General features: G+C 59.3%; 1 protein-coding gene across 1 annotated transcript in view; it reads right to left on the bottom strand.

Moving 5' to 3' along the window:
- HMCN2 (hemicentin 2) overlaps nucleotides 1–21,847 on the bottom strand; it is a 35,677-nt gene continuing 13,830 nt past the window's right edge. The window contains exons 28-81 of the mRNA XM_051636873.1: nucleotides 21,570–21,724; nucleotides 21,101–21,224; nucleotides 20,754–20,929; nucleotides 20,408–20,495; nucleotides 18,974–19,093; nucleotides 18,654–18,815; nucleotides 18,021–18,302; nucleotides 17,274–17,441; nucleotides 16,993–17,106; nucleotides 16,709–16,795; nucleotides 16,015–16,206; nucleotides 15,424–15,597; nucleotides 14,923–15,036; nucleotides 14,477–14,619; nucleotides 14,161–14,311; nucleotides 13,713–13,931; nucleotides 13,371–13,484; nucleotides 13,108–13,295; nucleotides 12,845–12,941; nucleotides 12,383–12,514; nucleotides 11,970–12,113; nucleotides 11,723–11,882; nucleotides 11,234–11,358; nucleotides 10,969–11,152; nucleotides 10,694–10,791; nucleotides 10,111–10,383; nucleotides 9,823–10,013; nucleotides 9,663–9,744; nucleotides 9,277–9,413; nucleotides 9,008–9,149; nucleotides 8,672–8,819; nucleotides 8,320–8,447; nucleotides 8,042–8,198; nucleotides 7,813–7,934; nucleotides 7,409–7,573; nucleotides 7,215–7,322; nucleotides 6,976–7,110; nucleotides 6,543–6,677; nucleotides 6,239–6,429; nucleotides 5,646–5,859; nucleotides 5,355–5,489; nucleotides 5,091–5,281; nucleotides 4,925–5,006; nucleotides 4,535–4,804; nucleotides 3,641–3,790; nucleotides 3,288–3,425; nucleotides 2,983–3,104; nucleotides 2,643–2,880; nucleotides 2,425–2,487; nucleotides 2,203–2,331; nucleotides 1,766–2,086; nucleotides 1,423–1,542; nucleotides 983–1,109; nucleotides 1–854 (exon numbers count right to left, since the gene is read on the bottom strand). Of these exons, the coding sequence (XP_051492833.1) occupies nucleotides 512–854; nucleotides 983–1,109; nucleotides 1,423–1,542; nucleotides 1,766–2,086; nucleotides 2,203–2,331; nucleotides 2,425–2,487; nucleotides 2,643–2,880; nucleotides 2,983–3,104; nucleotides 3,288–3,425; nucleotides 3,641–3,790; nucleotides 4,535–4,804; nucleotides 4,925–5,006; nucleotides 5,091–5,281; nucleotides 5,355–5,489; nucleotides 5,646–5,859; nucleotides 6,239–6,429; nucleotides 6,543–6,677; nucleotides 6,976–7,110; nucleotides 7,215–7,322; nucleotides 7,409–7,573; nucleotides 7,813–7,934; nucleotides 8,042–8,198; nucleotides 8,320–8,447; nucleotides 8,672–8,819; nucleotides 9,008–9,149; nucleotides 9,277–9,413; nucleotides 9,663–9,744; nucleotides 9,823–10,013; nucleotides 10,111–10,383; nucleotides 10,694–10,791; nucleotides 10,969–11,152; nucleotides 11,234–11,358; nucleotides 11,723–11,882; nucleotides 11,970–12,113; nucleotides 12,383–12,514; nucleotides 12,845–12,941; nucleotides 13,108–13,295; nucleotides 13,371–13,484; nucleotides 13,713–13,931; nucleotides 14,161–14,311; nucleotides 14,477–14,619; nucleotides 14,923–15,036; nucleotides 15,424–15,597; nucleotides 16,015–16,206; nucleotides 16,709–16,795; nucleotides 16,993–17,106; nucleotides 17,274–17,441; nucleotides 18,021–18,302; nucleotides 18,654–18,815; nucleotides 18,974–19,093; nucleotides 20,408–20,495; nucleotides 20,754–20,929; nucleotides 21,101–21,224; nucleotides 21,570–21,724 (8,468 nt within the window). The 3' untranslated portion in view covers nucleotides 1–511. The remainder of the gene's footprint in view (nucleotides 855–982; nucleotides 1,110–1,422; nucleotides 1,543–1,765; nucleotides 2,087–2,202; nucleotides 2,332–2,424; nucleotides 2,488–2,642; nucleotides 2,881–2,982; nucleotides 3,105–3,287; nucleotides 3,426–3,640; nucleotides 3,791–4,534; nucleotides 4,805–4,924; nucleotides 5,007–5,090; nucleotides 5,282–5,354; nucleotides 5,490–5,645; nucleotides 5,860–6,238; nucleotides 6,430–6,542; nucleotides 6,678–6,975; nucleotides 7,111–7,214; nucleotides 7,323–7,408; nucleotides 7,574–7,812; nucleotides 7,935–8,041; nucleotides 8,199–8,319; nucleotides 8,448–8,671; nucleotides 8,820–9,007; nucleotides 9,150–9,276; nucleotides 9,414–9,662; nucleotides 9,745–9,822; nucleotides 10,014–10,110; nucleotides 10,384–10,693; nucleotides 10,792–10,968; nucleotides 11,153–11,233; nucleotides 11,359–11,722; nucleotides 11,883–11,969; nucleotides 12,114–12,382; nucleotides 12,515–12,844; nucleotides 12,942–13,107; nucleotides 13,296–13,370; nucleotides 13,485–13,712; nucleotides 13,932–14,160; nucleotides 14,312–14,476; nucleotides 14,620–14,922; nucleotides 15,037–15,423; nucleotides 15,598–16,014; nucleotides 16,207–16,708; nucleotides 16,796–16,992; nucleotides 17,107–17,273; nucleotides 17,442–18,020; nucleotides 18,303–18,653; nucleotides 18,816–18,973; nucleotides 19,094–20,407; nucleotides 20,496–20,753; nucleotides 20,930–21,100; nucleotides 21,225–21,569; nucleotides 21,725–21,847) is intronic.

The following is a 21,847-nucleotide window of genomic DNA, read 5'->3' as shown; positions in this document are numbered from 1 at the left end:
TATCCACAAAACACCTTTATTTGGAACAAAACCATAAATAAATAAGTGTGTGCAGAAACCAAGTGGATTAAAAAAAAAAAATTGCACACAAGGCTATTTCAAATTTAATATATGGCTAATACCAGGGTGCCCTGTGTCCACCCCAGCCTGGGGAGCACACCCTGCACCTCAGTGGGACCCTCACCAGCCTCTGTCACTCAGCTCAGCCCCCCACCTCACTCTATCTAGGGGCTGATCTCGGCCAAGGCCATCCAGAGCTGTTTGCCCCAGGGCCACCAGTGCGGGTTGCAGGATTGCAACAAAACCCGATTGCAAGAGGCTGGCGGGACACCTTGTCCATCCCCAAGGACCCTGATGAGTCAGGGACTAGCCCCAGGTGAAGGGGAGAAGCAAGGGGGGTGGAGAGGAAAGGTGCAAGCTCAGCTCTCCCTGAGCCGCATGCCCCCCTCGGTGCGGTGGTGAGGGACAAGAGAAGACATGAACCCATGTGCCCTCCTGCCCCTCGGCTGCGTCAGTAGGGGTAAGGTGAGACGGAGATGATGAGGAGGAAGATGCTGGGTGCTCGCCTCCCGCCCGGGGCCAGCGCCTGCACCTTCAGGCGGTGGGTGCCGGGGTCCTGCAGCGGCCACAGGGTGGAGACGATGCCGCGGCCCCGCTCGGTGCGGAGGGCGAAGGGGCTGCCGGGCTCCTGCTCCAGCAGCGTGAAGGTGGGGGGCTGGCGGAGGGCAGCCCCCGGGGTGAGGTGCACCACGTCCCGGCCGGCGGCGATGCCACGGGGCAGGGTGAGCAGCCGGTACCGCAGCGTGGGGACACCGGCCGAGCCGCAGGTGGGGGCACAGCCACCGATGCACACCCTGCATGAGAGCCGGGGAGGGGGGGCACGGGATGTGGTGGGAGGTCAGGAGTGGCCAGGGTGCCTGGGTCAACGATTCCATAGGAAAGTCCAGGGGAGAGGCACCCCCAGCCCCACAGAAGGACTCACCCAGGGCTGGAGCCTCTCCGGTAGCCGGCTGGGCACGGTGCATCCACGCATTCGGCACCTCCACGGGTGTTGAAGCACATCTGGCTCGAGCCACACTGGATCGTGCCCTCTGCACACTCGTCTATGTCTGTGAGCAGAGCAGAGACAGGTCTGAGGGTGCCAGGGTACCCCTGTGCCCCAGACTGAGATAGGGATTTAAACCCCAGCCCCTCAAACCTTCCCACCCCCCCATGCCTGGGGTGTCAGACATGGAGGCAGGGAAACAAAAGCATCCAGGCTTGGCAGGGTGCTGAGCCTGGCACAACCCTCCCCTGGAAGGAGAAAGACTCTGGATTTTTTGCAGCAGGGAGGACATCCAAGGCATCATGGGAACCCAGGCCAACCCCAAGGACAGGATTCCCCCCCAGGACAGGGGAATCCCCCAGCACCCCTGCACTGACCATGGCAGGTCTTCCCATTGAGCAGCAGCCGGTAGCCGGGGGGGCAGATGCAGTGGTAGCTGCCTGGGCTGTTCCTGCACTCGTGCTGGCACTGGTTCAGCATCTGGCACTCGTCAAGATCTGTGGGGAAAAGGGATGAAGCCAAGTAAGGAACTGGGCAGTTCGTCACTGCCCTAGGACAGCCTGGCTCTCACCTCCCCTTCCCTGGCACAGCTGAATGTGGGGAGACCCCAACATTGCAAATGGAAGTGCAAACATAATGAGAGACAGGACAGCAATGGGCACAAGAGCCTCACAGCTCCCTGCAAAACCCTTCCCTAATATTTCCCTTGTGCATACTCACCAGTGCAGGTACTGTTCCTCCTGATGAAGCCTGTGGGGCAGGGGTGGTCCCGGGTACCCACCCCTGCAGCCTTGGCCACACGGTGGAGAGCAAGCTGGGTGTAGAAGGAACGTCCCTGTGCACGGCTCCTCGGCCTCAGCCAAAGCACAGAGGGGTCCCGGGAGGTGCTGCCCGTTGTGCTCTCTCCATTCACCCCTGCTCTGCTGCACTGACCACCTGGCAGCAGGGCCCTGCCAGGGGGGCACAGGCACTCATAGGAGCCCCTCAGGTTGCGGCACTCAAAGGCACAGGGTGGAGGAAACCGCAGGCACTCGTTTATGTCTGGTGGAGGAAAGCACCGGGGAGTTGCAGCTGGATGGGGAAACTGAGGCTGGAGCAGGGAAGGGGGGTAACTGCAGCCTGCCCAAGGACATGTCCCCTGAGATCCCAGCTCATACCCAGGCATGGCCAGCCAGCACCCAGCGAGTGATACCCGGGGGGGCAGGTGCAGTGGTACCTCCCCAGGGTGTTCTGGCAGAGCTGGTTGTAGCGACAGGTGTGAGACCCCTCGGTGCATTCATCGACGTCTGGGGAGCAGAGGGAAGACAGGCTTGAGGAGGGGACACCACACATTGAGTGCCCCTTGCCATCCTCACACCCCACTCAGGTAGGGTCCATACCAGTGCAGTACAGCTGTTGAGGGCCCAGCATGAATCCTGGTGGGCACTGGTCTCCGTTGGCCCCTGGGAGTCACAGATAGGTAATAAAAAAAGGACATGTCACAGCAAAGATGATGAAAAGGAACACGTTGCTGCAGGGATGTTGCCTAAACAATCTCACAGCCACCAGTGAGGGAACCCAGCATCTCCATTCCCATCCCTGAGATTCCCTTCATCACCTGCATCAAGTGAAGCACGGAGCTGGAAGGAGAGCTCCTCAGAGGCTGGATCGTAGGAGGCTTCAATAGCGCTGGCCCGGACATGCTGCACCAGGGGGGGCTGCAGGCCCGCGGGGGGGTCGTACACGATGGTGTGATTGCAGCGGGCGCGGATGACGCGCCCGCCCCCCAGGAAGGTCTGCACTGAGCCCCCCGAGAGCTGCCCTGCGCCCACCCACACGTAGCGCTCGCTGAAGTCCTGGGGAGAGGCAGGGAAGGGGTGGTCAGGCTATGGACCCCCCCCTGGGGCTCCCAGCACGGGAGTCACAGCCCCCCCGGGGAGGGCAGACAGTGCTGGCACCTGCAGCAGCACGGCAGCCTCGCCGGTGCTCTCGGGCACGGAGCCGCTGATGGCCGTGTCCAGCAGCAGAACGCCGGTGGCATCTGCTCCCCGGGCGAGGTGGGTGACCCGCAACAGCTCCCCTGTCGAGGGGGAGCAGTGAGCAGCCGCCCACAGCACCCCCAAAACACAACTCCATCTCCAGCTGTGCAGCTCAGCCCAGGGATGGGCTGAGCCCCAAGGGGACCGTGCACAGGGCAGAGGGAGGTGGAGGTGGACCAGGCTCAGCAGACCCCAGCACGCCTGGGGCTCCTGGCATCCCTCACCTGTGGGAAATTCCAGCTGTGACTCATGTTGGAACGTGCCCTGGGTGAGCAGGACTCCATTCGGGGCATCCCCACCAGCATGTGCCAAGGACCAGTAAACAGGGGCAACGATGGCCACCAGCACCTGCATCAGGGGCCCTGGGGGTGAGGGAGAAAAAGACTGTCACCAGCACCCTCCTAAGGGGGCACCCAGCCCTCCCCAGCCAGCCCCCCTCACCCATAAGATGCAGTACACACAGGAGGTGCTGCTTTTTTTTTGGGGAAAAAAAACTAAACAATAAAACAATCCTTTCCCCGGAGATTTTCACCTGACCTTCATCCTTCCTGGGGAGAAGAGAGGGTCAAGCACCTACCTACGGCAGGTGGGATGCCTCTGATGCTGCTCTGGATGACAGCAGTGCCAGAGTGTGGGTCATCCAGCACAGTGGCATCAAGGGTGGTGACACTGAGCTTGTGGGCATTGATGGCACCGACCACGCTGCCCCGCACCCGCCGTGGCTCCCCTGGGGTAAAAAAGACAGGGGCAGCTTTCCCATGGGAAAGTGGAATGCTTCCCTATCTATGTCCCCTCTCAATAATTTGTGTATCAAGAAAACCTCATTTTCTGGAGGTGAAGGCAGCCAGAACAGGGGGGGCACCTGGCTAAAAGAGCCTCCAAAGACCCCGCAACTCCAAGCAGCACCATGTCACTTCCACAGGGGACACCGAGTGTGGCCCTGTGGCTTTTGCTCAACAACATGCACCAAACACCCCCCAAACTCTGCTCTGTAGCAGCTCTCATGCTCCTGGCCCCAGTCCCAAGCTTGGATCTGCTTCTCCTCCGGCTGGTCTAGCAGCATCACGCCAGCAGCCCTGCAGAGGGCTCAGAGTTTCCTCTGCACTGCCGGCCAGCCCGGCCCTCTGCTCCCCTAGGGAGGATGTGCCTGTGTGTTTAGCAAAGCCCTTGGGAACCGGGAATTTAATCACGAGCAGCAAATGCAGGAAGGCTGGGAGAAGTGAGTGAGGGTGCAGGCTGGCATGTGGTGGCTGCTCAGGTTTATCTGGGCTCAGACTTTCAGATAAGCAGCAGCAGAAACAGGAGAGGGCAAACCAGGGGATGAATTAAGGGGTTTAGGGCAAGCAAAGAAAGGAGATATCCCTCCAAACCACCGAGCAGGGGGTCTTATCCCCAGGGAGAATGGTGCTGCAGGCAGCCCAAGCCTCTCAAGGCAGCCAGAAACCACCCAAGCCCTAGGGCAGGCACCCACCTTGGACAGCCAGGGAGACGTGGGCAACAGCAGTCCCGAGGGCGTTGCGAGCGAGGCAGGAGTAGCTGCCAGCATCACTGTGGGCGACAGCAGGCAGGACCAAAGTGGCATTGGGTAGGATGCGGGCGTGGGGACCCTCAGGCAGAGGCTCTCTGTCTCGTTGCCACTCCACAGAGGGGGTAGGGTCCCCTGACACGGCACAGTGCAGCAGCACCCGCTGCCCAGCGTGCACCACCACCACTTGTGGTGTCACCATCACCGCGGGGGCACCTGGGTGAGGAGACAAATGCAGGCAGTGCCACAGATTCCCAGCAATGCTGAGACTGTTCCCTAGGGGTCAAGGGTGGTCTGGGGAATGACATGCTTTGCAAAGGGGGAAGCAGCACTCACTCTGCAGAGCCAGGGTGACAACCTTTGCTGCTGTGCCTGCGTCGTTCTCTGCCATGCACCGGTAGTGCCCTGCATCAGCGCTCTGGTGGTACCCGTGTTAGCACCACACTTGGCTTGGCCATGAAAGCTCCCCAAAACACACCAGACCCCCTCTAGCCCCACTCACCCCCACGGCATGGATGACCAGGGAGCCATTCTGCAGCTGGCGCAGGTGCCCACCAGCCACCACGGGCACCCCATCCTTGCTCCAGCGGATGAGGGGCACAGGGTGGCCCCGGGCATGGCAGTCAAGGAGGGCATCACCCCCGGGGGGCTCCACCTGGTAGGTGCTGGCATCCCCCCGTATGCTGGGTGCCTCTGAGGAAGGGAGAGGGATGGCAGAGGAGGAGGGCTGGCCAGGCAGCCCAGTTTCCCCGCTGCTGGCACCTACCTCTGATGGAGACAAAGGCAGTGGCCCTGATGGCACCGACGCTGTTCTGGGCACGGCAGACGTAGGTCCCAGTGTCGGCACGAGTGGCTGCCTCCCTCCGCAGGGTGCTCCAGCCACTCTGCTCTGACACACCATCTGCAGCATGCAAACCCACCCCCCCCCCAGAAACGTAGTTGGGGACCAGCTGGTTATAACCCCACACAGCCATCTGTACCAGCGCCACAGAGACCCAAAGGAAAGGAAAAGGGACAGGGATGAAGCCAGGATGGCATTGTCTGCCCCCCCACGCACCAGTGACAAGCTGCCCATTGGCTGTCCAGGAGATGTGGGGCTGGGGACTGCCCGTGGCAGCACACACCAGCTCCAGGCTCTCGCCCCAGCCCAGGGTGACATCTCCAGGCAGGTGGGTGAAGGTGGGTTGGGTGTGGACGGAGAGGGAGAGCTGGCGGACAGCCCTGCCGGCCGAGTTCACTGCAGTGCAGGAATAGCTCCCGGCATCCCCTTCCTGCACAGGGAAAAGGGAGGATGAGGGGGGGTCAGCTGAGGTCTAGGGTCCAGCCGCAGCCCTGGCTCACCGGGCTGCATCTCTGCTGGCTGTTGTGCACCCAAAAGCTTGGCCAGGGATGCTTTCCTCAGTGCATGTGAGCAAACTCACACTGCCCCAACCCCCTAGCTTGTTGCAAAGGACTGAACAGGACACTCTTTATGCCAAATTTCAGCCAGGATTAAGCTTGACTAAGTGACACGTCATCCTGCCAGCCCCAGCACAGGGACATGGCAGAGCACAGAACAACCTGGGCTTTCTTTTCAGCAGCAAGAGACACCTGTTCTCCAGCTCCCTGACCTTACAGCCAAGCTCAGCTGCAGGAGGGGATGGAGCTCACCTGGACATCCCGGAGCAGCAGTTCCCCAGAGGGCAGGATGGTGGCCTTCCCCCCACCACCCCACACTGGGACTCCCTCCCGGCTCCAGGACACACGAGGGTCAGGGACTCCATAAGCAGAGCAGGGCAGCAGCACCTCCAGCCCCTCCAGGACAGCCAGCTCTGCTGGGCCGGCTGCGATGACGGGGGGCACTGGATGGGGCAGGGATTTGTTCACACCTTGACAGCCATGAGTCACTGTGAGGTGCTGGGGAAGGAGCTGAGCAGAGGAAGGGGCAAAGACCAGGGCCCTGGTCTCGCCTCACCTTGCACAATCAGCCTGGTCCTCCCCGCTGCGGTGCCCGCGGGGTTACGAGCCACGCACAGGTAGGTGCCCGCGTCCTGCAGGGAGGCTCGGGGGAGATGCAGCTGCCCGTTAGGGAGCACCTTCAGCCTGGGTCCTGTGGGGATGGGCAGGAATGAAGGGCAGGATGGGATGGCACAGCTGTGCTCTGGATGGATGGTGTGCAGGGACTGCGCTTTGCCTGCAGAAGTGTCCCTTCCTCAGGATTCCCTGGGAACGGCTCCAACAGCTGCAGCACCCAACTTAGACCCAGCTGGGGAGCCAGGAAGACCCACACCCAGTGCCACCCAGCAACTTACTGGGATGCTTACAACATCTGGGCACTCAAACTCCCCCACCCTCCCCTCAGGCAAAGGCTGGGAAGGCAGTTTGGGCTCTGCCAGCCTCCCGCTCACCTCCAGTGATGCCAATACCGTCCTTCTGCCAGGAGAGCTCTGGCTGGGGGACCCCGCTTGCCTCACAGGACAACACCACGCTGGTGTTGACCATCACCATCACCATGCTGGGCAGGGGCTTCAGGGCAGGGGGCTCTGCAAGCAGCAGGGAAGTGTTGCCCACTGGGGCTATGCCCTTCCCCCCCCCCTCAAGGTGGGCCAAGACACAGGGAGCAGGAGACACAGGGAGCCACACGTACCATGCACGGTGAGCCAGAGGTGCTTTCGGGCAGTGCCAGCGCTGCTCCTCGCCGTGCAGGTGTAGCGGCCGGCATGGGCAGGCAGCACCTGCCTGATTTCCAGAGCCCCTGGAAAGACAGCAAGCAGAAGGGAGGCAGCAGAAGGGCTGGCAAGGACCCTCACCCCGCTGGGGCTGCATTGCCCTGCACTGTACCTGTGGGCAGGACACGGTAGCCCCCTCCTCGGCTGCCCAGCTGAGCCCCATCCTTGCTCCACGACACCTTGGGTGGGGGGTCGCCAGAGGCATAGCAGGTGAGGAAGGCAGGGGAAAGCCGGGTGACAACCATGTCTGTAAGGTCATCGGCAATAGTAGGGGGCACTAGAGAGGTGAGGAGAGGAGGAAGGTGAGCAGGGCTGGATAGGAATGCTGAAGGGGATCCCATTCCCATGCACACGGGCACAGATATTTCTATTTCCCCGCTTGCTCATCCCCTTGCTGAGTCCTCTAGAGAGGAATCGACCCTGCAGAGAGCTGGAGTGCACCCGCACCACACCCGAGGGGGTGGCAGAGCCCAGGAAAGCCACTCTTGGCAAGACCCAGAGGTCCCAGGATCTCACCATGAATGGACACCAGAAAGACCTTGCGTGCCTCTCCGGCAGCGTTTGTAGCAATGCACTCAAACTGTCCCTCATCCTGAGGACCAGGGCTGGTGATGAGCAGAGACCCCAAGGGCTGCAAACTGCATGGGCAGAAAACACATTAGGATCAGCCCCTGCCCCACGGGGAGCAGCCAGAGGGGCCAAACCCCACCTTACAGCAGGACCCTGAGGCAGGTGCTGTGGGTACCTGTAGGCGCCAGGTGGGAGGTGGGGGTTCAGGGGGTGGCCATCCTTCTCCCACCTGACCTGGGGCTTGGGGGTTCCCTGGGCGTTGCAGCCCAGCAGGGCTGGACGCTGGGCCAGCAGGGTGAGGTTGGAGGGCCCAGAGGGAATGGCAGGAGGGACTGTGGAAGGGCACAGTGAGCAGACAACAGCAGCACATTGCTGCAGTGATGAGAACAGCCCAGCAGGGGTGGGTTGCAGGGGGGTAAGGGCAGGAGAGGTCTGTCTGGCTCCTCCACTTACCCAGGACATGGAGGTCCAGGCCTCGCCGGTCAGTGCCAGCAGGGCTGGATGCCATGCAGAGGTAATAGCCTGAATCCTGGACCTGAACAGGGTGGATCTGCAGGGAGCCATCTGGCAGGAGCTGCAGCCTGGGGAGGGAGAGCAAGGGAGCCCAGTGGGGGCCCTGCATGGCTGGGCTGCAATAGCCAGGGACACGTGGCTGGGAAGGGGGTGTGTGGCCCTGCAGTCACCCATAGCACGTATCAGCTGAGGGTGCCAATGCTGTGTCTGCTCCGGGCACACCAATGCACCTACTGACGTGGCATGAGCTGAGAGGCAGCTCCTGGTGCCACCAACCCAGGGAACCTCGTACCTGCTGCTCCCGTGGAGAGGCAGGAGCTGCCCGTCCTTCCTCCACGTCAGCTGGGGCACAGGCCACCCCTCTGCCCGGCACGGCAGCACCACTGAGCCCTTCAGCAGTGCCCTCACCTCCTCAGGGCCTGGCTGGATCTCTGGAGCCACTGTGGCAACACCAGAGAAAGTCAGAGAGACAGGGCTCAGGGGATGGACAACATCAGTCCAGACCAGCACCCCCATTCCCATTGCTCCAACTTCAGAACACCCCAGCACGTTGAGGACACTCTGTAATATTGCACATCCCTGAACTTGCTGCCCCCAAGAATCCCCCTGGTGTGGCACCATCACTCACCAAGAACCTCCACTCGGAGGCGCAGGCTGGTGTCCCCCAGGGCGTTGGTGACCCTGCAGCTGTACTCTCCACCATCTGCTGCCCCCAGGTCCTGGATCTGCAGGACACGTCCCTCGGCCAAGACCTGCCTGTGGGCATCCTCCTAACCCCCCCAGGAAGCCCCCATCAGCACCTCTCCCCATATCACCCCCACCACAAGCATGTTGGGGCTGGTTGAGGTGTGTCCCAGCTCCTGCACAAGTGCCATCCCCAGGTGCCACCACATGTACCTGCAGTGGGGAGCCCTCCCAGTGCCACTCTATGTGGGGGGGTGACACAGCATCTTCAGGGCACTCCAGGATGAGGTGCCCCCCCAACACAGCAGTGATGCTGTAAGTCTCTCCAATGCTTGCAATGCTGAGAGGTGCTGCGAGACACATGCCAGGTGAGTCAGGGGGTGTCAGCTCAGTAGGGCACCCCCATAGCTGTCCTCATAAGTCACACCAGCTCTGCAGGACCATCATGCTGGGCTCCAGATTGCCCCAACAAAGGCTTCACAGCTCACACTGCTCTTCCCATCTGTCCCTCAACCATCCCAAGGACAGCTGCAGGGGATGCTCCAGCTCTCAGGTCCCCCAGAGCTCTGACCATCCTGCAGCAACCTCCTCACTGTTACCTTGGATACTGACATGGAAGCTCCTGCTGTCCTCCCCAACAGGACTAGCAGCCAGGCAGGTGTACAAGCCAGAATCTGCCACCTGTGCCAAACCAGCAGAGGGAAAAAATTGAGGCATGAGAAGAAAACACAGGTGGGGAGAAGAAAGAGGAACCCATACCTTTGTGCTCTCTATGTGGAGGGTGCTCTCATTCCCTGACATGAGCCAGGGCCCTGCCAGCAGTTGCCCATCCTTCTCCCAGGCGACAGTGGGCATGGGGACACCAGTCACCACACATGTCAGCTCTAGTGGGGTGCCCACAGCAATGGCCATCTCGGTGGGATGGGGTGCAGCCTCAACTCGGGGTGGCTCTGCAAGGTGCACAATGAGGTGGGTGGGCTCATCCCTTCACTGCTCCCAAAAAACGGGCTGGCTGTCTCTTCCAAGCCCCCAGGGGCAGACACGTACCTGTCACCAGGAGGTGGAAGGCTTTGCTGGCCTCCCCCACTTCGTTGGCCACCAGGCAGGAGTACACCCCCGCATCAGCCACTCCCACAGCCACCAGGCTCAGCTCTGAGCCGCCTGCCACTTGGTCGCTCTGCCGTGCCAGGGGCTCACCATCCTTCAACCAGGTCACCACTGGTGCTGGGGACCCAGTGGCTTTGCAGGTGAAGGTGACATCTGAGCCCTCAGCCACCATCCGCTCCTCACTGCTGTCTGGGCTCTCCAGGAGGGGGGGCACTGGGGAGGAAGTGATCCTGCTTAGCGGGGCAGTAGGAGCAAAGCCAGGTCTCCAGGCACTGGGAATGAGTTTGGCAGTTCCCTGGTGTTCCATGAGCACACAGCCCCTTAGCAGGGTGCTCTGGGACTGCCTTCAGCCTGGTCCCCACTTGCTCCACCCTCCCTGAGCCCACCCTGGCAGCTGAGGACCAGCTCAGGACCCTGCTTAGAAACAGAACTGCAAAGCACGACGTGTGTTCTGCCAGAAAAACGGGTCCTTGGCAGCCCCCCTGTCCTGCTCCCCCCAGGCCCCTCCCTGGCTGCCCCGTACCCTGTATCTGCAGGATGAAGCTGTGATTGGCCACCCCTGCCTGGCTGGAGACGATGCAGGTGTAGAGCCCAGTGTCAGAGACCTGTGCCTGGGAGATCCTACCCCATGGAGCAGGGGATGGGAAGGAGACATTAGCTCTGGGTCCCTCCTGGTCCCCAGGACCTCCATGCCACCACGCCACCACCTTTGGGGATCGGCTGTGGCCATCCCAGACACAAACCCAGGTACCAGCCCCAAAGCCTGTGGCTGAACATCACTTGAGGGTCACTTCTCACCGGAGGACGTGCCCAGCTGAGAGCAGGGTGACCCGTGGGGACAGGCTGAGGGGCAGCTCATCCTTCAGCCAGCTCACGTGCAGGGGAGGGGAGCCCTGCGCCCGGCACTCCAGCATCACCACCGCAGACAGGACAGCACGAACCACCTCCGAGTCATCGTCACCTCTCTCGATGACCGGGGGGACTGTGTGAGGGGACAGAGGGGCTGACAGGGCTGTGGGGGGGGGAGGTGGCCCCGGGGCTGCCCCTCGGGCCCCCTGCTCACCCAGCACACTCAGCCTGTGCAGCCGCACGTCTTCGCCCGCGCTGTTCTGGGCCAGGCAGGTGTATGTCCCCGAGTCAGCGGCTTGGAGCCCCTCAAGGAGCAGGGAGCTGCCATCTGGGGACATCCTGGAAGAAGGGGCAGTGCAGTGACCTCTGTGTCCCTCCCTAACCTGCCCATGGGGCAGAGATGTTCTGCACTTGGTTGCAACACAGGCTGCAGATTTTAGGGTTTCCTACAAAGCCAGTACAGGAGCTAGGACCCTACCAGGATGACAGTGTCCACCACTATCTGGGACCTAAGGGCTTAACCCAAGATGATGCTCCTCAACAAACAGCTGGAATAAGCTCATCCCAGCCCAAGCAGGGAGACAGGGGAGAAGCAGCAGAGCTCAGCCTGCCCTGCACTACTCTTGCACGTGGGAAAACTGAGGCAAGGATGAGGCTGTGCCACTGCTAGCCCCTGGGGTGGTCCCTACCCACAAAGACTCACCGGGCTGCTGAAGGAGGCTCCAGCCTCAGAGGCTGCCCATCCTTCAGCCAGGAGATCTGGGGGGTAGGCTGCCCCTCTGCCCGGCACTCCAGCATCACCTCTCTGCCCTCCAGCACACTGTGCTCACTGGGGAACCCTGTGCTGGCAATCCGGGGTGCCACTGCACAGAGAGGGGGGCTGAGGAAGAGAAGAGGGAGGAAGGTTGCCCTCCTGGGGAGGGACTCCCACCACCCCCGGGAAGCCCTACCTTGCACCAGCACCATGAAGTCCTTGCGTGTCTCATTGCCCGGACCCCTCACCAGGCAGGTGTACTGGCCCTGGTGGAAGGGCTGCAGGGGGCTGAGTTGGAGCTGGGCCCCCCCGGCCACCAGGCCCTGCTCCGGGCTGCTCTCTGTGAGGAGATGGGTGCAGAAGGCTGCAGTGGTGCTCCTCTGCACCTTGTCACACTCCCTTCTCCCCACCCCCAGCACCCAGGTTCGGGGCACTCGGTTAAAGCGGCACCACAGAGCAGGGAGGCTGCGCTGAGCGTTGTGGAGCTTTGCAGGAGGAAAGAGCCACTGGCCTGGGGGCAAACGCCCCATCCCAGAGGGCAGACAAAGGGCTGCTGCCCAGAGAGCTGGTGATGAGGATCAGGGTGGCTCATCACCCCTGTGTACACACCCAGCGGGCTCCCGTCCTTCAGCCAGGTGACAGCAGGGGAGGGCACACCGGTGACACGGCAGGTCAGGATGAGGGGGCTCCCCACGTCAGCATGCAGCACCTCCTGCTGCAGGTCCTGGATGCCTGGGGACCCTGAGGAACAGGGACAAGGACTGGGGGGGGGGGTGAAAGCAGGTTTGCACCCATGATCTGGAGCACTTCTGCTCCAGCACGCCCCAAGAGACAGTGCCAGAGGGGAACTGTCACTGTAGAGGCTGAGGTCTCCCCAGAGAGGAGCTGTGGACTGAGCATCTCGTGCTGTCACCTCAACCTCCTCACATAGGGGGAGTGGGAAAAGCACAGGGGGATGGAGCCAGCCAGGGGGTTCAGGAGCCATGGGAGACTGCAGTGGGAAGAGCAGAAGGAGGAGGAAGAAGGGGGATAAATTAGCAACTTGGGGAAGGTTCTTCAGGGATGTCTTACCCTGCACAGTGAGGGCAAAATGCTTCTCTGCTGACCCAGCTGGGTTCTCCGCCACACACATGTAGCTGCCAGTGTCACCCACCTCCACTGCAGCCACCTGCAAAGCGGGAGCAGAGCCCCACTGAGGGCTGCCCCGAGCTGGGGAGCTGCTGGGGCTCCCACAGGGACCTCAGCACCTGGCAAGTGCCGGGCAGCCTCCTCCTTGGGGGGGAAAAGAGAGTGTCCCTCCCTGGCACAGCCATCCTGCCCAGGGGAACACTGACCTGAAGGACCATGCCACCCTCCAGAAGCTGGTGCCGTGGGCCAGCCACAATGGGGACACCATTCCAGAGCCAGGTCACCGTGGGCAAAGGGTGCCCAGTGGCTTCACATTTGAAGTGGACAGTGTTGTTGATGGTGGCTGTCACCTCCTCAGCCAAGTCCTCCATGCCATCACGGATGGCTGGTGGGGCTAGAAGTAGGTAAATAGGTGGTTATGGGGTTGCCACATGTCTCCATCCACCTCCCACCCCAGCCCTATACTCACTCAGCACCTCCAGCTGGTAGTGCAGGCGGTCCCACCCCGCAGCACTGGTGGCCTGGCAGGTGTACCTGCCCCCGTCCTGCTCCCGCACCGCCGGCAGCTGCAGCACCCGGCCCCCTGCAGCACCACTGCGTTGGGGAGGGCTCCACGGTGGGTCCCAGGGTCCCTCCCCAGCCTTGCTGTGCACCCCCCTGCACAGCCCCAGTCACACCGCAGGTCCCACAGGTGCTGAGCACGTTGGCAGGAGCAGAGGGACAGGGTCCCACCTCCTCCAGATGCCCTCAAGCCACAAGGCTGCTGCAGGAACACCTCCCCAGATCCCACAGTGAGGGTCCATGTCCTTACCTAGCAGTATCAGCACCCCCGGGCCAGGGGAGAGGGGCTTCCCATCCTTGTACCAGGTGAGCTGGGGGGGTGGGATGGCACTGGTGTCACAGTAGAGTGCAGTGGGCTGGTCCAGGACAGCCTGCCTGTGCTCTGTCACCTCCCCATCCTGGTCTTCTTCCCGGTAGAAAATCTCAAGGGCTTCTTTGGGGCTTGTCTGCTGCTGGAAGAGGGGTGGCACTGCGGGGACAGGCTGCCGTCAGTGGTGGGGATTGGGGACTCACATCCCCAGGTACAACCAGAGCATCCGCCCAGGCCTGACAGGGGCCAAGCAGGTGTCCCTATTCCAGCAGGTACAACCCTCTTCCTGCTCACCCTGCTCTGCTCCCACAAGGGGACTCTACTAAGGATGCCTCCTCTTCTCAAGACACCCACTGCTCTGGACACTGTCTGGCCACATACAGCTCACCTTGGACATCCACAATGAAGTCCCTGTTGTCTTCTCCCACAGTGTTGGTGGCCACACAGGTGTAGTGTCCTGAATCTGAGACACCAGCTGGTTTGATCTGAAGGACCTGCCCCTCACTGAGGATCTGGAGGTGACCAGCACTTTCCAGGAGCTGCACAGGGCCCCAGCCCCAAGGCAGGGAGAAACCAGAAGGACAGGAGAAGGATTACACACCCAGGAGTCGGACCAAGCCCAGACAGCCATCTCAGGACTATCTTTCCATTCCATCCACCCGGTATGATCCCCAAGACCTCCCTGGTTGCAGTTAGGACCTCACCTGCTTGTCCTTGTACCACTGGATGGTTGGCTCAGGTACAGCCCAGGTCTCACACTCCAGTGTCACTGTGCTGTTGACACTGGCTTTTACCTCTTTCATGGCAAATTCCCCCAAAGGGTCATCTCTGGTAATCCAAGGAGGAACTAGTGGGGTGAGACAACAGCTGAGATGAGAAAATAGTCCCCAGAGCTCTTGCTCTGCCATGATCAGTGACAGGCAGCACCTTGGGGTGCTGCTGACACCCCCAGATGGACCCCTTTGTCCTCCCCAGGGTACACCAGAGGCTTTTTGGGGCCACAAGCTGATATGTGTATGATGGAGCATCTGCTGCAAGAGATGTAGCTCCCTGGGGTGAAGGCACAGGAAGGGAAGGGAAGGAAGGGCCTCTAGCCCAGTTACAGCAGTAGGATCACTGGAATGAGGAAGAACACAGTGAATTCCCTCACCCAAGACCTTGACAGCATAGTTCTTCAGAGCCTCCCCAGCTTCGTTGGCCACGATGCAGCTGTACCTGCCAGAGTCCTCTTCTTGGGCATTCAGGATCTGCAGCCCGTGGCCACCTGGGCAAAGGGGACTCCTGAGAGGGTTACCACTGACAGCCACAGCTCTATCCCCATGCAGCATAAGGAGGTATCTTTAGGGGCCTGCTGGTCACTTGCAAGCCTGACTTGAGGGCATCTAGTTCTCTTTTAAAGCCCAGTTTCTAGGCTTGTAAAACCCAGTGCTATCCCACTGCTGCTGCCAAGGAAGCTCTAGCTATTATCAGACGATGCAGCACATGGATGAGCAGCAGCCACCTGATGAGCCCTTCAGGTTCTGTAGGACTTCCAACCACCCCACTTCCCTGGACCACAACCAGACCCAGAAAAGGTCCCATTTCCACTCCCACAAACATGGAGCAAGGGGCCTCCACAGTCATGAGGAGCCTGTGGACACCACAATGGTACCAGGGAGCAGCTGGATGCTTTGAGATGCTTTGAGGGGAACATCATCCTTGAGCCAGGTGATGTTGGGAGATGGGTATTCCAGAGCCTCACAGGCCAGGGAGATGGGGTTGTTGACGATCACTGTGACTTCTTCTGCAGCAGCATGGTGGTCATCTCTAGCAAACATGGGACTGGCTGCAGAGACATGTTGGCATGGCAGATCAGCATCAGCACGCATGAAGGATTCCCAGTGCTTCATCCCCCCACCAGTGAGCATGAGCCAAGTTCAGGGGATTGGATTTGGCCACAGCGTGTGAAACGCACAGCTCGAGCCCAGCTTCAGCCTCTGCCCTCTGAAAGCACAGGAGCCATAGAAACATTCTTCCCCTTCCCACAAGCCATCAGAGACGGATCCTACACTAGATAAGCTCTTTATGTTCCTTCAAGAGGTCTCATGAGGGCTTTCTTGCAGGTCCAGAACACCATGCCATGCTGCTGGCTGTAGGGCTAAGAGATCCTCACCACCTACCTGAGGCAGGCAACAAGAAAGCCCTCCAAGTCCTAATTCCCTGCTCACACCTGGGACTGTCTCCATCCAAAGGCATCTCATACCTGAAACATCCAGCAGGTAGTGCTTGGTTTGGTCCCCCACAGAGCTGGAGGCCACGCAGGAGTAGTGGCCAGCATCAGACAGGGAGACTTGGGGGATGTGGAGTACAGAGCCATTAGGGGAGATGGAGAAGGTGTCTCCACTGGGCAGAGGGTGGCCATCTTTCAGCCAGGTGATCTTCGGCTGAGGGTTGCCTGTGCAGGGTGGAAAGCAGGTTTTGGCCTCAATGCAAAGTTCTTCTGTGTGTGCACAGCCTGACTGGGGTCACTGCACTGGAGTTTTTCTGGGAAGCAGGGACGTCAGCCCAAATCTGAAGTTATCATGATCTGGATCAGGTTTTTAGAGGCTGCTGGATGAGCCAGCAAGAAGAAAGGAAACTGTCCTGAGTAGGAGGTGATTAATTATTCCCACCACTAAAGGAGAAACCAGATTAGAGGAATTTGAGTTCCATTTGGGAAAGATTGGAGCTTACGTGGTGGAACAAGCTCCCTGCGTGGGCGTCCCCTCCCCAGAGCTTCCTGGACAGCCCAAGTGCAAAGCCAAGAACTATCCCAAAAAACCTCTTCAGCCAATTTCCGCTGTTTTCATGTCATCAACTGGAGCTGCTCATTTGCTCCACACCCCAAGAGCAGCCCCAGCCCCTGAGCCCCATCTCCCACCTGCTCACACCACCTCTGCTCCCCGTGTGACGCTCACCCATAGCCAGGCAGGACCAGGTGACAGGGTGGCCCTCAGACACTTTGGTGGTCACATCTTCATCTGCATTCTCCATGTGGGGAGGAACTAGGAACACAAGGCACCAGGGACCTCAGCAGCTGGCCAGCTTCACCAAGCCTCCAACAAGCTCACATGCTAAGGCATGATGGACTTTGGGACTGCAGCTCCCACCGTGCCCAGTCTTAAATCCTGACTGTCCCTGCCAGGGTAAGGCTCTGAAATCCCACCAAGAATCCTGCATCAGACAAAGGAGCCCTCCTTACCTAGGACCTCCACGTAGAAATGTCTCCTGGCTTCCCCAGCTATGTTGCTGGCCAGGCAGGAATAGTGACCATCATCCTGAGCTCGTGCACGGCTGAGCCTCAGCGCCCAGCCCCCTGGAAGCATCAAGCAGAGAGGTCTCAGGGTCCTGATCCAGGCACCAGCCCATCCCAGCAGTGCTCCTGCAGGGCTGGAGCTCTGCCACATTTACACCCATCAACACTGGAGCAAAACACGTCCCCAGAGCTTCCATTTCTCACAGCATCCACGTCTCAGCCCTGACCTGAAAGCACATGGGTGTGCTCACTGGGGGTGACAGGAGAGCCATCCCAGAACCAGGTGACTGTGGGCAGGGGAACACCAGTGGCCTCACAGGTCAGTGTCAGGGTTCCATGCAGAGGCACGCTGATGTTGGTTGTTGATCCTGATCCTTGAATAAACTCAGGAGGAACTAGGGGTGCAGAAAAGGGGGGACATCCATTTGCAAAGCAATCACCAAGACACAAGAGCAGCAAGACAAACTGAGTCAATCCAGGTTGTTCTCACCCTCCTGCTTGTGCAGCTTGAAAACACAAGCTCAGAAAGACCATGAGCATCACCTGACATTGTCAACTTTGAAGATGTTATGGGACAGGTGACTTACAGCAAGTGTGTGCCATTTACCCCTATGCCCAAGCCCGTGCTTACAGGGGTGACACCAAGATGGCCACACAACCTGGGCCACCTCAGGCCTTTTCCAGCTCAAGTGCTTGGTACCTTGATCCACAAGATTTCCCCCAAGATTTTCCTTGGAAAGAAGATAACTTTATGAAATGTGAGCTAGTCTGCTCTGATGACCCTGGAAAGAAACTCCTGCCAGATGGAGCCAGCTCTACAGCTACGCCTGGACCATCCCCCTTCTGACCCAAGATCTTCTATGTGTTGGTTGCCTAGGACCTTCACGTCATGTACTCCACACACATGCTGTGTGACACCACCACCCTCCTGAGCCTGCCTGCATCCAACCCCCAGCCCTGTCCCACACACCTACCATGCACTGTGACTTCAAACTCCCTCTGCTCCTGCCCTGTCGTGGTTTCCACCAGGCAAGTGTAGCGTCCTGCATGGGCCACCTCTGCCTTGGGGATGCACAATCGCCTCCCTTGCTCCAAAAGCAGGAGCCCATCCCTGCCAGCCACGGGCTGCCCATCCTTGATCCACGTTACTGTGGGTGGTGGTGTCCCCATGGCCCCACACTCCAAAACCATCTCTCCAGCCTTGATGACAGAAACTTTCCTCGGGGCTTTTCTGCTGCTCTGGATCCTCGGCAGCGCTGCAGGTAGAGGGACACAGGGGGGAGGTGATGCTGTAGCAGCTCCCTTGGCCATATGCAAGAGGATATACAAACACCATCAGGATGGATGGTGGCAGTGGGAGGGTGAAGAAAGTGTGAGCAGGTGCAACTAGAGCAGTTGGGCTGCTAGAGTGAATACCAGCTGCAACCAGCTGGGAGCACTGGCGGGGTAAAGCTACCCCAGATAGCAGCATCCCTTCCAGGACAACTAAGGCAGCAGGCAATGGCTAAGAGCCCTTGGGTCGAACTGGACCAAGCATGGAGAAAGGTCATGGCACCTTCAGCAACTCCCACAGGTCCCCCCCCCATCTCTGGAGCCACCCGACTCACCCTGCACCTCCAGGTGATGCTCCTTGCTGCTGCTGCCAGCAGCATTCCTGCACTCACAGGTGTATGTCCCACTGTCCATCAGCCATACCTTCTCGATGTACAGCACAGTCCCTCCTGTGGACACCAACTTGGGGCTCCCAGACTGGGCAGAGAGGGGCTCACCTGACAGAGAAGGGGAAAGCAGCCTCCTCTCAGGTTCCCAGGAGGACCAGTTCCCACCCAGAAGCTGGATGCTGCTCAGCACAATGCATTCCTTGCTCCAAGGAAACCAAGATGGGTCAGCACGTATGTGGGGAGGGATGTGAAGAGAAGGACCATACCATCCTTCTGCCAGCTCAGGGTGGGGAAGGGGATGCCATGGCACTCGCAGGCCAGCCTGATGGACTGTCCCTCCAGCACGGGCAGGGTGGTGGGCTCTGCCGAGGAGAAGGATGGTGGCACTGCGGGAGAGGAGAGGAGCAGCTCGACTCTGTCCTGCTTGTTCCACCTGCAGCTCCGCTGGGCTTCACATCAAGATTCAGCTGCACTGGCTCCATATGGAAGTCATCATCTCAGCTTTCCAGTGATTAAGCCAATGATGCTTTTAATTGCACGTGGCCTACAGCAGAGCACGACCAAGCCTTGCAGGCAGGCCAAGGCCAGGCTGGCCAGACACAGCCGTGGCAGGCAGTGCTCCCTGGGAGGGTTACCTAACTCTTTCCATTATTGGATGCTGTTCTTGGTTGCTCATAAATACAGCTGGCTGGAAAATGGTAACTCCTTCACATGAGGGATATCAATTTGTAGAAGTTAAAACCTCAACACCCAGAAACCTCTGAAAAACAAAACCAGCAGAACCCAAACAATCCACCCCAGCCAGGACACCAGACATGCAAACGCTTCCCTGAGAAGGGATTGCAGGAACAAGCCTGGATCAGGGGAACTGGATTTTCTTCCCTCCCTGGCTACCTGCCTGCAGGACTTCCACCAGCTGGCCTAGAGCACCCCTGAGAAAAGCCAGAGCCTGGCTCAGCCCCGGGTGCTGTGGGTGTGCTGGGTGGGCTGGGAGGCTGCAAGGATGCTGAAATGGAGGAGGTGAAAGGGGCTGGTGCCCATCCTGCCAGCAGCCTGGGAACCACCACTGGCATCCTCCCATCTCGGGCAGGAGCAGGGAAGGGGGAAGATGCAGCAGCCACCATGTGCAAAGCAAGAGAAGCCTTAGCAACAGCCAGGAAAGCCCTTCCTTCTCCTGCCCAGATTTTGGCAGGATGCCTCTTCTGCATTGTCACCGAAACCTCCCTCGAGACGCAGGCAGACCCTGACATTTCCCCTGACACCTGTTCTGGTGGGGATTCCCTTCCACCTCCAGCTCCATCATTTCACAGAGCTTTAATATTCTGAGCTTAGTGTCTTCCAAGCCAGCCAACTACCCCAGCTACGTATTATACTACAGATAAATGGGATATAATACAGTATATATGGGGTTTTTGTTTATATAAGCACATGCACTTACATACTATACACATATACTGTTTGTTTATATGCATATTTGTATATACCCCAGACATTTATGTGTCATTTATTTGTGTACACACACTATATGTATTTATATTTTTATGGTTTTATATTTATATATTTATATAAATATAATTTTATTTTTATATACATATATTTATAAAATATATAAATATATATTTATATTTTATATAAAAATAAAAATATATTTCTATTTATACTTGCCCCTGAAGGGGTATTTGAGCTGCAGTGGCCCTTACCCCACACGGAGAGGCTGTGGTGTTTCTCTGGCTGGCCAGGCACCTGGCACGTGTACCTGCCTGTGTCCTGCAGGGTGGCTTGCCCAATCTGCTGGAGCAAGCAGAGAAACTAAGATGCTCTGCATCAGAGCTGAACCCACCCAGCCCCTCTGTGGGGGGATTTTGTGGCAGCAGAAGCCCTGGGGGTGGGATCAGCGTGAGGGGTAGGAATGGTGCTGAGCCATGGGCAGCAGGGAGGGACAGCCCCTCCTTCTGCACCCGCTGTCTCCCAAGGGAGAGGGGGCACAGAGGGGTTCTTCACAGCCCTGTTTCCCCCCCCATCCCTTGCAATACTCTGGAACATCACCTGGAGCACAGTCCCCTCTGCAGACAGCTTCACACCTGGCTTTGGTAGGAGCAAGGTCCCATCCTTCAGCCAGCGGGACCCCCCAGGGGGCACCCCGGGGACCAGACACTCCAGGGTCACCGGCTGGTTGACGAGGACAGAGATGTGCTCCTCCTCACCCAGGGCAGTGGGAGGCACTGGAAAACAGATCAACAGGGCAACACCTTCCCCAGACCACCCCCTTTGGTGCCCCACCCCAGGGCTGTGTGCTTGCCAGGGGACAGCAGAACAGCCCCGCGGTCCTGAGTGTCACCTTCAGCCCTCAGCCTGCTGGTGGGAAGGGGCTGGGGACACACAGGGGTACTTACACCACACCTCCAGGGTGGCCTCATGTCTGTCCTCCCCCACAGCACTGCTGGCTACACACGTGTATGTCCCCGAGTCCTGGAGGCGAGCGGTGGGCAGGGACAGAGTGTGCCCACCCGAGAGGACCTGTGCTTCCCCAAGAGACAGAAAGACCCAGGTGAGCACAAAACCAAAGAAACTCACAGGCAGCTGAGCTGTGAGCCAGCACACGGGAACAGGGGTGGGTGGGAATCACATCCTGGGAACCCTCTTCCCACCCACCCCCTTGTGTCAGGAAAGCCCAGCACAGGGCTGAGCAGGTCCCTGCTCCCTGAGACATAAGACAGGGAAGTTCTCCACAACATTGCACCAGCTCAGCTCCAGCAACTGTGTTGTTTTTTGTGCTTTTTTTAAAAAAGCAGAACAAGTAAAAGGAGCATCTTCCTGGAGGGATGTTCCCAGAGAGTCCCTCTCCAACAGGAGCTGTCTCACCTGTGGGCCACCTGTCATCACACTGGGCACTGGATTGCCATCCTTCAGCCACAGCAGCACCGGAGAAGGGGTTCCCGTGGCATCACACTCCAGTGTCACTGGATCATTCACCACCACCTTGAGGGAGCTGGGGCTGTTGGTGATCCGTGGGGGCACTGGGAGGGCAGAGAAATGTCACCTGGAGCAGCAGGGTGCAGAAGGAACAGGGTGTGGAGGAGACACTATGGTGTGGACCAGGTGATACCCACCCATGGGGCATGGTTTTCTAGGACATTATT

This window comes from Apus apus, chromosome 19 (assembly GCF_020740795.1).
Source record: "Apus apus isolate bApuApu2 chromosome 19, bApuApu2.pri.cur, whole genome shotgun sequence".
NCBI lineage: Eukaryota > Metazoa > Chordata > Aves > Apodiformes > Apodidae > Apus > Apus apus.
This window is presented reverse-complemented; position numbering and strand designations above follow the sequence as displayed.